Source organism: Cherax quadricarinatus, chromosome 10 (genome assembly GCF_038502225.1).
Source record: "Cherax quadricarinatus isolate ZL_2023a chromosome 10, ASM3850222v1, whole genome shotgun sequence".
Lineage (NCBI taxonomy): Eukaryota > Metazoa > Arthropoda > Malacostraca > Decapoda > Parastacidae > Cherax > Cherax quadricarinatus.
The window spans coordinates 14,124,683-14,141,220 of record NC_091301.1 but is presented as its reverse complement, the minus strand read 5'-3'; the positions used below and the strand labels follow the sequence as shown (position 1 = coordinate 14,141,220).

At 42.1% G+C, this 16,538-nt stretch overlaps 1 protein-coding gene across 1 annotated transcript in view; it reads right to left on the bottom strand.

Annotated features, from left to right (window-relative positions):
* The window catches only part of LOC128687775 (probable glutamate receptor), a 35,235-nt gene that overhangs the window by 12,045 nt on the left and 6,652 nt on the right, over nucleotides 1-16,538 (bottom strand). The window contains exons 2-5 of the mRNA XM_053775340.2: nucleotides 14,471-14,572; nucleotides 14,268-14,344; nucleotides 10,989-11,231; nucleotides 858-985 (exon numbers count right to left, since the gene is read on the bottom strand). Coding sequence (XP_053631315.2) covers nucleotides 858-985; nucleotides 10,989-11,231; nucleotides 14,268-14,344; nucleotides 14,471-14,572 — 550 coding nt within the window. The remainder of the gene's footprint in view (nucleotides 1-857; nucleotides 986-10,988; nucleotides 11,232-14,267; nucleotides 14,345-14,470; nucleotides 14,573-16,538) is intronic.

Genomic DNA, 16,538 nt, shown 5'->3' with positions numbered 1-16,538 from the left:
CCCGTATGCTGCAGCAGTTATCTGATTGATGTGCGCCTCAGGAGATATGTTCGGTGTTATACTCACCCCCAGATCTTTTTCCTTGAGTGAGGTTTGCAGTCTTTGGCCATCTAAACTATATTGTGTGTGCGGTCTTCTTTGCCCTTCCCCAATCTTCATGACTTTGCATTTGGCAGGGTTAAATTCAAGGAGCCAGTTGCTGGACCAGGCTTGTAGCCTGTCCAGGTCTCTTTGTAGTCCTGCCTGATCCTCGTCCGATTTGTGTGTGTGTGTGTGTGTGTGTGTGTGTGTGTGTGTGTGTGTGTGTGTGTGTGTGTGTGTGTGTGTGTGTGTGTGTGTGTGTGTGTGTGTGTGTGACTCAACAATCAATATTTGCACCAATAACTCATTACAGTTGTGACCGGGTGTGGAAGTGTGAATTGCTCATTACTCTATAATTTGTTCATGATTGTAGCCATGTATAAACGTAAGTAACCATTCTACAGAATCCATTACCTTAGTAACTTGTGAGCTCATTACCTTTGTACCTAGTTCAGCTATCAAAACTTTGGGGGCCCAGTCCCTGGACCCATTACGTACCTCTGTAATCTGTAAATACCTTTGTAACTTGTCATGATTGTGACCAGACCTACCTGGAGTTCATTACCTTTGTAAATTGTGAGTTCATTACCTTTGTAAATTGTGAGTTCATTACCTTTGTAAATTGTGAGTTCATTACCTCTGTAACTTGCTCAGCTATCAAAACTTTGGAGTCCAGTCCCTGGACCAATTATGTACCTCTGTAATCTTTTGACTACCGCCCACAGGATGGGTATGGGGTGCATAATAAACATATTAAACTAAAAAAAACTAACTACCTGTGATGGTTATCTCATCGATGGCCACGTCAGCCTCGTGTCTGGCCACAATACCGACCATACCCGTGATGGTACCGTTGGCCAACACTCCTCCCCACTGGCCGTCTATGTCATCCACCAGCCGGAACCTGTCAAATTAGAAGCCTCAGTGTTGAAGAGCTCAAACCCGAGAGCATAAATATGTTTTAAGAAAAATCATATGTATAATAGGATATTAATGACTTTCACACATTCGTAGTGATATCATGTGGGAGTTCGATACGTGGATTAGGTAAGAAATACTCACGTAGGCTGTTATTACGTATAATTGCTGATATGTGGAGAGACCCCTTACAGCCGTGGCCTATCTCACTCGTTCCTCTCGTAACACTGACTAACCGGCTGCCCAGTACCCAGTGTGAGGGGGCCTTTGATACTGCTGAGGTCAGCACAATATGAATTCAGATAGTGACTCAGGCAGAGACGGTTGGTCGTTGAGTCAACGGACGGTTACTGGTAACTGGTTACTACTACTGAGACTGGTAACTACTACTACTGAGAGCTCGGCGACGCTAACGTATGTCGTCCCGACATACAACTAATACAAACTAGAGATGGCAGGTATACGGCTTGGGCTGATTCTATACAATGTCAAAGTACCCAACATTAAACATTATAACCTACATAAGTAGAACATTGGAATGAAAGCTTACGTAACTGAAACTGTAATGTAATACAAGGTATACTATAGTACAACTTAAAACTCAACAAATGAACAACGAACTCAACATTGAGATTACAAGTGATAAAAACAAAAATTTTGATCGATCGATCTGTATTCGTGTGATCTACGGATTCTGAGGAAGGAATATATACAAAGAAAGAGTGTTTAACAGAAAGGCAGATTCGGTGCACGCAAATCTAGACTGTTAACTCTCAGAATGCGGAGAGAACATGAACACAAAAAAAAAATTCTTGAATACTGATAAGTTGATACTGTAATTATTCATCTATACAGGTTATTTACATTTAACCCCAACTCTGCTAGGGTAAGATTGGCATATGCAGAATGGGTGTCATCTCTGGGAGGATCAAACTCTGTAGCATTGGCTAACTTATGCTGTATTTGAGGCAAATCTGAATTGGAAGTTACAAATGATACTTGAGGATTTCTCAATACCTGTCGTGTACGTAGGGAATAACGACATTCAGGTTGATCGTCTGACTGAGTATCAGAGGAAGAGAGTACAGGATCAGGAGGATTGTCAGAGTCTGTCACATTAGTCTGGGTTGGAACGTCATTATCATCACATACTAACTTCATATGATCCAAATGCGATTCTTTATACTGACCAGTACTAATCTCTCTAACCTTATACTTATTACCAGTGATATGTTCAACTACTCGATAAGGACCAACAAACTTTTGATCAAGTTTTGGCATTGCAGACGTTTTGTTAAAATTAATCAGCATAACTCTCGAACCTACTTTGATTTTGGATGGCTTTGATCGAGTGTTTGCGACTCTTGTGAATTCAGCTGTTGATTTATGAAGTGTTTCACGGATTCTTCTAAAAACACTTTGAGCTAAGCTGGTACGAGTTGCTATGAAATCATCAGGGTTGTAATTTGGTTTCGGATTAGAATATAACAACTCATAAGGCAAACGTTTATCTACACCATACAATGCATAATGTGGAGTGTCACCTATAGAAACATTGTAAGCAGAATTTATAGCACACTGCACATCAGGTATAACTTCATCCCAAGTTTCACTGTTGGGATTGATAGTGGCTCTCAAGACATCAAGTACTTTCTTATTGGTTCGTTCCGCTAACCCATTGCTGGCAGGATGATGAGGAACAATGGTGGATTTAGAGATCTTGTACAAGGTACACAAATTTTCAAGAATTTCATTACAGAATTCACCTCCATTATCTGTTACTAGGGACTTAGGAGTGGTATGCCTGCAGATAATGCGTTCTTTAAACGCTTTAGCTACTGTCTCGGCAGTCTTATCTGCAATAGGAACTAACTCGCAATATCTGGTGAAATGGTCTACCATAACACACAGATGTTTGTTACCTTGGAGGGAACATTGGAAATTAGTTAACAAATCTAGCGCAACTCTTTCCCAAGGTTCGCTAGTAGTTGGATACACTTGGATTGGATTAGGACCATTAGCATTGCCTTTATGTTGCATGCAGACACTACATTTCCTAACATACTCAGAAATATCAGTTGCCATACGAGGCCAAAAGTATTTCAATCTGGCTTGTTTTACTGAACGATCCATACCAGGGTGTGCAACACCTGGTACATCGTGAACTAGCTGTAAGGCTACATTCACTAGTGACTGTGGAATTACTAACTGGTATACTCTTCTGCTAGGAGTACCCAACTCGGCTGTTCGATACAGTAATTCTTGGTTCATGACAAAGTCACTGATGGGTGCTGGTGGCTTCACATTCAGAATAAGATCTTCCTGGAGCAGGAATCGAATCACACCAGACCACATGGGATCTGTTCGTTGAGCATTCTTTACATCTTCAGCACTAAATGGAGGGTCTGCAGTTACTATACTAACATGTCGCGATAAGGCATCTGCGACTACATTTGACTTGCCAGGTAAATGCTCAAAGGTGGGATTGAACTCTTGGATAGTCAAGGTCCATCTAGCTAACCTTCCAGTAGGTTGTTTGTTCTGGAATAAGGGTATCAGTGGAGCATGATCTGTCAAGACATGAACAGAGTACTGATAAATAATGTCTCGGAAGTGCTTTAAAGACCATACTATTGCTAAAGCTTCTTGCTCAGTTACTGTATAATTACGTTCAGCCTTCGTAAGGACTCGGCTAGCAAATGCAACTGCGTTGTACTTGCCATCGGTCTTCTGAGCTAGTACGGCACCTATGCCAATTGAACTAGCATCAGTTGTCAGATAGAAGGGCTTAGAAAAATCTGGAAATTTCAAAATTGGAGCAGAAGTTAGCTTTTCTTTTAGAGTTTGGAATGCTCTTTCTTGACGGAAGGTCCAAACAAAAGGAGCATCTTTCTTAAGCAACTCAGTTAGAGGAGCAGCTATGGAAGAAAAATTGGCAATGAAAGATCTATAAAAACCTGCTAAGCCCACAAAGGATCTTACGGCATCAGCAGTTTTGGGAGTTGGAAAATTTAGTACTGCAGTTACTTTACTTTGGTCAGTCGTAACCCCTCTAGGAGTGACTACGTGACCAAGAAACTTAATTTCTGATCTGAAAAATTGACATTTTGACAGTTTGATCTTTAAATTGGCTTCTTCAAGCTTACCAAGTACTACATCCAGTCTTTTCAAGTGTGTATCCACGTCTTTAGACATGACGATTACGTCATCTAAGTACACCATAAGTGCATTACCTATGAGACCTCTAAAGATATTAGTCATGAGCCTTGAGAACGTGATAGGGGAAGATCGTAATCCAAATGCCATACGGAGGAAGTGATAATGACCTGTAGGAGTGGAGAATGCAGTTAGCTCTTGGCTGTCCTCGTGAAGAGGGACTTGCCAAAACCCTTGTAACAAATCTAGGGTTGAAAAGACTTTGTTATCTCCGATATTACGTAAAAGATCACCCAGTACAGGGAGTGGAAAGCGATCTGGAATGGTTTTTGCGTTTAACTTCCTAAAGTCAATTACTGGACGCCAAGTACCATCCTTCTTAGGTACTAGTATCAAGGGTGCATTCCAAGGGGAATTGCTAGGTGCAATAACTCCATCATCAAGCATTTGATTGATCAATTCTTCTGCGACAGCAACTTGTGAATGAGGCATTCTGTACGCAGGTATGTAGATAGGTCTAGTACCAGGTTCAAGTGGAATACGATGGGCCAATAAGTTCGTTATACCCATCTTCTCACCTGGTAAAGCAATGGCTTTACGACGTTTGTTCAACAGAGTCAACAAACGCTTGACTTCATCTGGGAAGTCAGTGGGAGCTAAGTCTTTCTCCTCAACTGGTGGAACAGATTGATCCAGTGAAGTGGATGAGGTCTCCCCGGCAGAAATAGCACCGACCCACTGGTCAGGTGACAACTCATCCTCTACCTGAACAGGGTAAGGATAGTGAACAAGGTCAACAAGATTGGTATTTGCTCTAAGGCGAACACTGTGACCAGAAGTGTTGGCCAGGTAGAAATGGATCTTACTATCTCTTACAACATGTAAGGATGGTTCAACAAATAGACCTTTTACTTTGCAGGAATCACTGTCAACTAGGATGTTATCACCATCTGGAACACTAGGAACAACTACAGACACTCTAGTGAGAGCACTAGCCGCAACAGAAACGTCTTTCTGCAGACGGCATGTGACATCAACAAGAGATGGCATTACTAGTTGCAAGTAATTGTTTTCCGACAAGGCGTCCCCTGTGGAGAAACTACTACTCGAACTAGCAGGCATTGCAGGGATAGGTTGTGCACTCAAGGCAATCTGAGCGTCCTCGGACACTTGAGGCATCGGACTATCCTGCAAATCTGAAGGTATAGGTGGAACACTGATGGGAGTGACAGAATTACCAGTGCCTGACCGCTTGGGTACGCTACTGGAGAATGCATTAGCTTGTAAGGACTTAATCCGTACATCATACTCTGCAGCAGTATAACAGATTTCTGAACCAAGCTGGTAACCCCAGAATGGAACGATCAAGTCGTCAATTTGTGCATGCCATCGATAAGGGTCGAGCACAATGCGTAAGTCTCGCATGGAAGCAAATCCCAGTAGAAGGTCACCAGGGAAAGTAATCTGGTCGACAACAAAGAAGGAAACAGTGAAGTCTCTACCTTGGATAGAAAAGGTTAGGGAAGTCCGACCTCGGACACGCAGGTGAGAACCAGATACTCCACTAAGGGAGGACACAGGAGTCGGTTCTACGAGAAGGACATGTCGTAACTTCTTATCCTTAAACAAACTAGACCTAATAATATTGATTTGCGCACCAGAGTCCATGAACAATTGAACGGGCGCATTATAAACAGATGCTTGCACTATAGGGCCTATGGTTGCATTGGAAGTTATGTGCAAACAAAAAGGTGGATTTTCATCAGAAAAGACTTGTTCTACTCCATCCCCAAAATCATCTATGTCAGAGACATGTGAAGCAACAACCTCAGCAGGGTTGTCATTCTCGAGACTGCTTAAGGCTTCAAAGGAATTGTGAACGGGGATGGTGTACTCATTATCACCTACTGTCACCATGGGACGGTTTGACTGGGGCGCTCGAATTCCCCCGAATTGGAAGAACGAGCCTGGTTCTGGTTAGTTTGAGAATTGAATGAATGAGCCTGGTTCTGGTTATTTTGAGAACCACGAGATCTGTTTCCTCTACGGGTTCTGCGGTTGGAACGACCACGGAAAGACCTAGAGTACTGAAGGTTATAGAGAGCATTACACTCAGATGTGTCATGTCCATGTATTCTATGATAAGTACAGTAGGGAAGATCTGAGTACTCATCATCAGTACGACGTCTCTTAGGGTAACTATCAGGACAATTAATTGCAATATGTCCACGGAAACCACAGTTGTAACAATTCCGCCGACTATGGTTACTGAATGTACTATGAATACTACGAGGTGTATAACGACTCTTGATGATCTCTGAGATGGTTGACGACCACGATTTGTCTCTGTGGCGCAAACAAGAGGTGGTGCAGACTGAGGCATATGTGTGACATTACTTTTAATACAAGGGAAAGTACCCTGGGGGCACAAGGAACGTACATGATTTAAGGCTGTAAGTGGTTCCATCGTTACAGTTGGAGGATGAGCCTCATAAGCACACACAGAAGCAGGTGGCATTAGTTCTTTAATTGCTCCAAAAGCTGCTATTTTAGCAATTGATTCTGTAAATGGTTTAGCCTCTTCAGGGAGAAAAGTTGATGATTGGACAGCATTGATAAATGATGATAAAAGTTTGTCTAATCTAACAGCAAATGCACTCAACGATTCATTACTCATGGGTGTAGCATTCACTAGTTCCCTAAGAACGACATATGGATCAGCTGTTTTTACTGGGACAAGGAAAGAACGAATCAGTTCCTCATATTGTGACCACTTAGTAAGATTCCTGAAGTCTCGCATATCAAGGAGATCAACAACGTGAACAGCAGCAGGAGATCGATAAAGAGCTTCTTTAGCAATTCTGATAAGGCTTTCCTCTGAAGGAGGACCTTCACCTAGGGCACTAGCACGAGAACGAATGGCTGCAAACCATGCTTCAAGACTATGTACATGGCCATTGAATAAAGGTAACGCATCAAGGGAATCACGAGTATAACTATAATATCTCGGTGTCTGGGTCGGTCTTTCAGTCGGTAAGGAACTGTGAGGACTGATGACAGGACCAGCAGTAGCCTGAGAGGTCTGAGTGTCGACATTCACTAAAGTATCACTTGACGGTATGTGAGACATAATGGCAAAGTAGCACGAGAACAAATAAGGCAAAAATAATGAACAATAAAAATGATATAAAATTCTAGAATTGAAATGAAAAGATATACAACTAATTCTGCAGAAATAATAATAATGTCTAAGATACACTGCAAGAGGAAGGAAAACTCAATTTAAAGGACTATTGACCAAGAAAAAAAAATTTACATTGAAATATACAAGTAAAAATATTACTGGAGACTGAATTAAATTCAAAATGAGCTGTCTTTACTCTTGCTAATAAAAAAATTAATTAATTAAATTATTTAAATCAATGTGAAAGTGTAAAATAAAATTATTAAATTGTTAACTGGGAATTTTAAGTATTTTCTAAGAATGCATAGACAAAATTAAAATATAATTCATAAAAATATCAATAAAAGAAAATAATTCACTGCAGAACAAGTTTAACAAAATAATTCAATGCTGAACAAGAGCAACAAAATAAAGTGTAGAAATAATCACTGCAGTAATAAAGTGTCACTGGGAAAACTCAGGTAAAATAATGAATTAAAATATGAAGATCAAAAAAAAAATTAACTGATTGAACACTTTAACTCTTAATTGTAAATTAGACAAAACAATTTACTCAAACAGAGTAAGGAAAACACTTTACGTTAAAAGTAATTGAAATTGCATCAAGAGTGAATTTGTTCAAGAATTATAAAAAAAAATAAAACACAGGAACAAAACAGGGAATATAACACTTACAGTGGCGGAGCACACAACAGTATTAGTTTATTCTTACAACAAATTCCTGCTGTGACTGATACAACAAAATCTTGCTGTGACTGATACGACAAAAATTTGCTGGCAAAAATAATGGTACACAGTCTGCGAAAAAATTAGAGGAATGAGACACTGCTGGCATACGAAAAAAGGACACACATAGAAATAAATGGATAATTTAGTATACTGGGGTGAATATCACTGCATGAAATACAGTGATAATTACTGGAGAATACAACGCTGAAAGAATACAATAAAAAAAATGAATCACTTCACACAGGGTGACTGACTGGTACACTACACAATAATACTTACTACAGACAGGAGTAGCATAAAGAAAAACACAGAATAAAATAATATAAGATAAGTGAAAACACTGAAAAATATTGTAAAAAATAATGAGTTAACGAAAAACTAAAAACACAAGGTTTAGAGTACACAAGCAATTTACTATAAATGTCTCACACACGCAAATGTCTTTAAATGCAAGAAAAATGTCTCAAGAAAATTATCACTGAAGTCTGGAGTAGTAGACGGGCGGTGAGGGCTGACGTCACCTACACTCACTGTTGTCGGAAGAATGCGCGTTCTCGTAGAACTCACATAATTGGGTTGTCGTTGGCGCCAGCTACAATCTCTTGACCAATTATGTGAGCCAAAACAGTACTAGGACCCGGTACAAGGGTACAAACAACCACAGGTAGATGAGGTGTCTAGTGGTGGGAGAGAGTGGTGGTGGTGGGGTGGTGGGTGTGCCTCTGCTGGCGGTCACTGGCGCGCATTCCACTCTCTACCCAGGAAGGTGGCTTGATAACCCACTCTATGCCACAGGAATGGTGAAAACCACTCTTAGCATCCAACAGGGAGCACAAAGCGATATAGACAATACTTCAGAGGAACTTGGCTTACTTCTTACTGCGTGGCGTACTTCTCTCTCTCAGCTGGGTTAGAAGCTGGGTTGGCTGACTGGCTTACCCCACGAGAATGGCTGACTGGAAGACGGGTAACGATGCACAAAGCACGGAGGAGCAGTTGGATGACAGGAGACAGGCTGGATGATAGGCTGACTGGCGTTCACTTCCACAGTCTGGCTTACTGACTGGCTTAATTGCAAAATCCGGGTCAACCCCTCGGAGATTGAAGCAATTAGCACACGAACTAAGCCAGGAAGCTTGAAACGGCTGCAACAGGCTTGCAGGCTGAAGGTTGTGAGTGAGGGTATAAACGGCTGGCCGGAGGTTGTGAGGGGAGTAGGCGACTGGCTGGAGATTCACCTTTGACCCTGCCGGCTACTCACAACAGTCTTCAAACGCCTTGAATTACCCTTAAAAACGTAAATCCACGCTCCACACCGCTGTACACCATTTATCATGTGGGAGTTCGATACGTGGATTAGGTAAGAAATACTCACGTAGGCTGTTATTACGTATAATTGCTGATATGTGGAGAGAGCCCTTACAGCCGTGGCCTATCTCACTCGTTCCTCTCGTAACACTGACTAGCCGGCTGCCCAGTACCCAGTGTGAGGGGGCCTTTGATACTGCTGAGGTCAGCACAATATGAATTCAGATAGTGACTCAGGCAGAGACGGTTGGTCGTTGAGTCAACGGACGGTTACTGGTAACTGGTTACTACTACTGAGACTGGTAACTACTACTACTGAGAGTGATAGAAGAATCTGTCCAACTGACTTTAGGATTGAACCGTGGCTCGGTTGGCAACGCTTTCGCCTCACACACTTAAGTGTCTGGTTCAATCCCCAGCATGGGGTTGAAACGTTGGGTATGTTGCCTTCCCATGCTGGGGATTGAACCGTCTGGCAACGCTCTCGCCACAAACACTGAGTGTGGTTCAGTCTTGTGCGAGTTTCCTGCTCTAACACACTACCATCTACGGACTCCCTCCATAACATTTTTAGTATACATATTTCTTCAAGATATATCTCTCACAAAATAGACGTACCACCTTTCACAATAGACATGTTCTACCACAGTGTATACCCCCTCTAATAATAGACGTATTCCGGGGATCAATGCCCCCGCGGCCCAGTCCATGACCAGGCCTCCCGGTGGATCAAGGCCTGATCAACCAGGTTGTTGTTGCTGGCCGAACATAGTCCAACGTACGAACCACAGCCCGGCTGATCCGGCACCGACTTTAAAGTATCTGTCCTCTGACAATAGGTAACACCCCTCTCACAACAGAATCCCTCTCACAATAGATACTTCCCCTCTCATTAGCCATACCTCCCAAAATAGACATTCTCTCTAGGTTAGGTTAGGTAAGGTTTGTCAGGAAACAGGACAAGTGTTTCCTGACGCGGGTCTTAGTCATATGATGACCCGCAGTTGGAGCTTTTGGTCATCTGTTCAAGGCCTTCCGCTGGCTTACCGGTCCACCCCTTTAAAAATTAATGGTTATTATTATAACCATTTGCTAATGTCATCCTCTAACGACTGGGTGGAATAAACATGATTCCACCCACATCAATGACAAAGGAAGAATTTTTTTTTTATTTTTTCAAGAATTGTGTAAAGTGTGATTTATGGCACTACTGATTATTATTATTATTATTATTATTATTATTATTATTATTAGAACGACTCAAATATGTAGTTGTCGTATATTATATAACATGATTGAACTTTGTGAATGCAAAAAATTTTCAGGAATGATGCTTTAATGCTGGTGAAGGGCTCATGATCCAAGGAAATCGACTTCTCTTCCCTTCCATTGGATCAAACCTGATTATATTTCATCATGTCTCAAGTGCTTTATGATCACTACAGGTTCAGCGCTTCCCTATAATAATAATAATAATAATAATAATAATAATAATAATAATAATAATAATAATAATAATAATAATAATAATAATTTTGATCTACATTGGTTCAGCGCTTCACATACTGCAGCGAATTTGAAAAAATCCATCGTGTTACCACTGATATCTTACGTAAAGTTGAGTTTGCCACCGATGGTGCTGAGGAGGTTGTAGTCAATGCCAGAGAATGGCTGGAGGGTCCCGTCTGGCTGTCTCGTCACCTGGAAGTAAGGCCAGTTGTCGGCTACTGCTGCCCTCAGCTCCCTCCCGCCGAAGTCGCTGTAGATCTGGCTGAGGGGGCGATACAGGGGCCGGCAGAGGGAAGTCTTAGATCCATCGGAGGAAGTCCACTTCCACCACCCCACCTGCTCAAGCCTGCAGGTGGGCGAAGTTGCATCAGAAACAGTACTGATGGCATACTAACCGTGCAACACTAGACCATAAGGGAAATATAAACACATATGCAGTATAATGTGATCCTTTATTGACTACGTTTCGCCCACACAGTGAGCTTTTTCAAGTCACAAACAGATCTACCTGGGGTGGAAGGGACGCGAGTATTTATAGTCAGGTTCAGAATGCTGAGATCAGGTGGAGAATGCTGCATCTGATGATGTACCGAGTGGGGTTATAGAGTCTAAAATCTTGGGTAGCTTGGAAAGGAGATTGGATAAGTTTGTGAGCAGACCTTCTACAGTGTACTTCCATTCCTGTGTTCTTATGTGGGATAGCGATGAAGAAGTTTCTTGGCAAGTGGTTCAGCTATGTTATAGAAGCCACTATTCTGGTTGAAGTTGTCGGATATAGAAATAAGTGATGATTCCAGGATTCTTCGGTATTGAGTGTTGTCTTCTGTGGCGATAAGTCTTGAGTTTCTGTAGTTTATCAAGTGGTTGTGTGAATTACGGTGTTGTACACAGGCATTCCTTGTGTCATCAGACCTGCTTGCGTACTGGTGATCTGAAATACGTGTTTGGAGGTCCCTTGATGTTTCGCCCACGTATAATTTGTTGGTCATTACAAGGGATTATGTATACCCCTGCAGAGGGTGGAAGCTTGTCCTGTCTAGCACTGGTAATGTCCTTGATGGTCGTGGTTGTGGAGGTAGATACTTGGAATGAGGTATTGGAAAAGATGTTGGAAACGTGTTTGGCAATGGAGTTGGTGGGGAGGACTATGTATCTCTTCTCGGTAGTGTCTTCTCTGGGTGTGTTGAAGATGTTTAATGCCCGTCGTCTGCAGTCTCTGATGAAGTGACGAGGATAGTGGAGTTTAGAAAATACTTGTTCAATTATCGTGCATTCTTCTTCAAGAAACTCATTGCTGCAGATTCTGAGTGCACGCAGGAAGAAGCCTATAATTACACCACGTTTAGTTTTGGTGTCGTGGTGAGAGTAGAAGTGGAGAAGATCGTTTTGGTTGCTGGGTTTTCGATAGACTTTAAAACGAAGTTCGTGGTCAGCTTTGCAGAGCAGAACATCAAGGAAAGGAAGAGTGTTGTCGACTTCTTCTTCAAGTGTGAACTGGATTGAAGGCTCGACCTGGTTGAGCTTGTCTTGGAGAGCTTGAACGTTGAAGCGTTTAGGAGTTATGAGGAGAATGTCGTCAACATAACGGAGCCAGGTGACAGACGAAGGAATAATGGTGGAGAAACGTTCGGCTTCTAGATGTTCCATGTGTAGGTTCGCCAGGACCGCACTGAGTGGCGAACCCATGGGTAGTCCAAAAGTCTGCTGAAAGAGGTGGTTTTCGAAAGAGAAACACGTAAAGCCAACACATAGTTCAACAAGGTCGATGAAATCGCTGGCTGGAAATGGAAGATCCATTGCCAAACACGTTTCCAACATCTTTTCCAATACCTCATTCCAAGTATCTACCTCCACAACCACGACCATCAAGGACATTACCAGTGAGAGACAGGACAAGCTTCCACCCTCTGCAGGGGTATACATAATCCCTTGTAATGACTGCAACAAATTATACGTGGGCGAAACATCAAAGGACCTCCAAACACGTATTTCAGAACGCCAGTACGCAAGCAGGTCTGACGACACAAGGAATGCCTGTGTACAACACCGTAATTCACACAACCACTTGATAAACTACAGAAACTCAAGACTTATCGCCACAGAAGACAACACTCAATACCGAAGAATCCTGGAATCATCACTTATTTCTATATCCGACAACTTCAACCAGAATAGTGGCTTCTATAACATAGCTGAACCACTTGCCAAGAAACTTCTTCATCGCTATCACACATAAGAACACAGGAATGGAAGTACACTGTAGAAGGTCTGCTCACAAACTTATCCAATCTCCTTTCCAAGCTACCCAAGATTTTAGACTCTATAACCCCACTCGGTACATCATCAGATGCAGCATTCTCCACCTGACCTCAGCATTCTGAACCTGACTATAAATACTCGCGTCCCTTCCACCCCAGGTAGATCTGTTTGTGACTTGAAAAAGCTCACTGTGTGGGCGAAACGTAGTCAATAAAGGATCACATTATACTGCATATGTGTTTATATTTCCATTGTGTCGGTATTTTATACCATTTATTTCCACTAGACCATAAGAATGGAGAAAAACTGCGACAGGCCTACTGGCCCATACTAGGCAGGTTCTTCTCAAACCCAAACCCATTTAACAAAAATATTTGCCCAACCCATTTTCACAATTATATGAGGAAAAAGAGATGATAATCCTATGACAACATTAGGGTATTTTTTTATTGACGAAACGTTTCGCCTGCTTCTTCATTCGCAACTGGAGGCAGTAGTGGTTCTGACGTGATCACTCCGTCAGCCTTGGTAAGAGGTGGTCAGTTCCTCAAGCCTGTTGTGCAGGTGAAACGTTGAGACAGCAAAGATACCTAAGTGCTGCATATGGAACTTAATCAAGATACCTAAGTGCTGCATATGGAACTTATTCAAGGTGGATCAGGCAGGCAGGATAACCTCAACAATCCTGACCAGACATGCTAATGTAACTTATCCTAACGTAACTTAACCTATCATAAAGTGACGCATTAGACACATGTGCAAAACCTCAGTATCTGTATTTTGAAGACGTTTCGCCAACCAGTGACTTTATCAATTCAGTACAAGAGTTTATTAACTTTCTTCAAGGCTGAAGGACTGATTGCCTCATTTATTGTCTCCAGTCAATAAAGTTTGTATTGAAAAAGCCACTGACTAGTGAAACGTCTTCCAAAGATACTCAAGTTGTCGGTAAGTGCACGTCATGAACGTAAAGTGCTGTAGTGGACATGATGGTGCAGTGAAGATGTTGTTGTGATGAAGATGATGTTGTAGTGGGCATGATGTTATAGTAGATTTATGGTGGACATCCATGGTGTTATGGTAATCATGGTGTCGAAATATATTGACATTACGATGGGCTTACTTGATATTGCTACTCCGGTCGACGTAAGACGACAACAGTTCGTACTCTCCCACGTCTCTCCTCACGGCCAGTGACATCTATCACCCCAAGACACCAAGTTACTGAAGTGGGCAGCTAACATCATTATTATTATTATTATTATTATTATTATTATTATTATTATTATTATTATTATTATTATTATTAGGGGTCCTTTGCCTCACCTGAGTGCCCTCCCTCAGGGTTTGGAGGATACCATCACTAACATCCTCGTTCAGGACAACATACCAGTACACTCCAGCTGACTCCAGGGAACGAGCCCTTACCTGCCCCACAACACAGGAAAACAAACACAAAGAAACAACTTTATTGCTGTAAAGTGGAGTACAGTATGCAACTGACTTTGGGATAATTGACATGTATAACTTATTTTATAGAGCGCCCCTCGTCATGAAACAAATATAGTAGTATAATAGACTGATATAGTTCGCCGTATTTGACTCTTATATACTGTGACAATTTGGTGTATGAATTATAATAGTTTGAATCTTGTGTAATAATATGCTGCAACATTTATATCATGGAACACCAAGGTAGCAGATATATTTGGTTACTAGCTATGATGGTATAAACCTTGATAATAAATACCGAGAAGCTGGTTTAGAAAAACATAAGCAAATACTAAGACATATTTATTAGAAAACGTTTCGGTCCTGAGACCTTGATCACTTCTAATATACAGAACGAACGAACGAACGAAAGTTCAGGTAAGATCCCAAATGGGATGAGCGGGGAAGACGGGACAGACGAAGAACAGTGCTGGAGAGGAGCGTTCTTAGTTGTAGAAATAGAGCCAGGGCTTAACCCAGCAGCTAAGTTGATCGTAGGACAGACATTGAGAGCACACATAGCAGGCTCTTCTGTTGGGACTCCGGTGGGTGAGTGGGGAAGTGTGGACAGACGGAGAATAGTCGGTGAGAGGAAGGTCTTGAGTTGTAGATGAAAGAGCCAGGGCTAAACCCAGCTGCGTGGCACTGCGAGGCAGTGTAGAGAGGGCATGTTGAGGACATAGAGGAGAGAGCAGACTGTAGACAGTGCTCCCTAGCTGATATGCTTCAGGCTGAGGTGAAGAGCTGGTTTGGACGTCAGGTGTCGGGAGGCTCACGTTGTGTGTTGCGGAAGTGTGTTGTGTGTTTGGCTACACTTCGCTGGTGATGTGGAGAAATTTTCTCCAGGAGGGGGGTATCAGCCCCCTTCAGCCCCTTTCAGCCCTCTCTCAGAAGGGGCAAATATCTTGTTTACTGCTACAGCGAGTAATTGATCCCAGATGCAGTACCAGTATACGACCTGTGGTCAAGCGACCGCCGCTCCGTGCAGTCCAGTGTTGCAGAGTGTATTTTAATAAGAGACAGTACATCTCTTACCTTAGCAGGACAATTAAGGTAAATCCTGCTCCCATTTTATTACCATAGTAAAGATAGTGGACATTGTTGTCTATGCTTAAGACAGCAAGAAACAAACATTCTGCTTTGCTTCATCGAGGAAGTGGCAATGAAGCAAAAGTACTAGGTCAGCTTTTCCTTTGTGCTGGGGGCAGTGACGGCGTGGGGCGTTGTGGCGTCTTCAGATTACTTTTGACTCTACTGAGAGTGACACTGATGCCAGGATAACCATCAAAAAACACTGATCTGTGTGTTAGTGTGAACAAAGTGTCTCATAAAACACAATAAACACTTAAGAGAAGTGTGATCAGCTTCTTTAGTGATAAGATTGTGAACAATAAAGACAAATCTTGTGGAACATAGTGTACCAGTGTGTGTATTCCTAGACTATGGAAGACGTGGACATCCAAGGACACTTCAGCTTCTATCAAGTCACCGATACCTGTCGAAGGTGTGAAGAACACCATAGCTCACGCTACAAGAGCAAGGTAGGTTACAAATTTCTTGTAGTACAGGGGACTGCGCAGTTCTTGAGTCGCAAGGAGTTTGTAATCAACCTATAGTCAGCAGTTAGGTGCAGACTTTTGAGTCCACACAAGTAAGTTTGTCAGCCATCAGTGAATGAAATATGCTGACATAACACCCCCTAGGGATAATTTATAATCTTACAAATTATAACTCATTACAGCCCATTGAGAGATGATCATGACAACAATTCAAGACCTCGTCTGCAGGGGCAGCTGTGTAGACGGTTTGCTGTCTTTTATCAGCTAAGTGTTCCCTATATTTAAATTTAAAATTAAGCTTAACTGGTAATCCCATTTCTCAACATTTTGGTCCTTCAAACTGG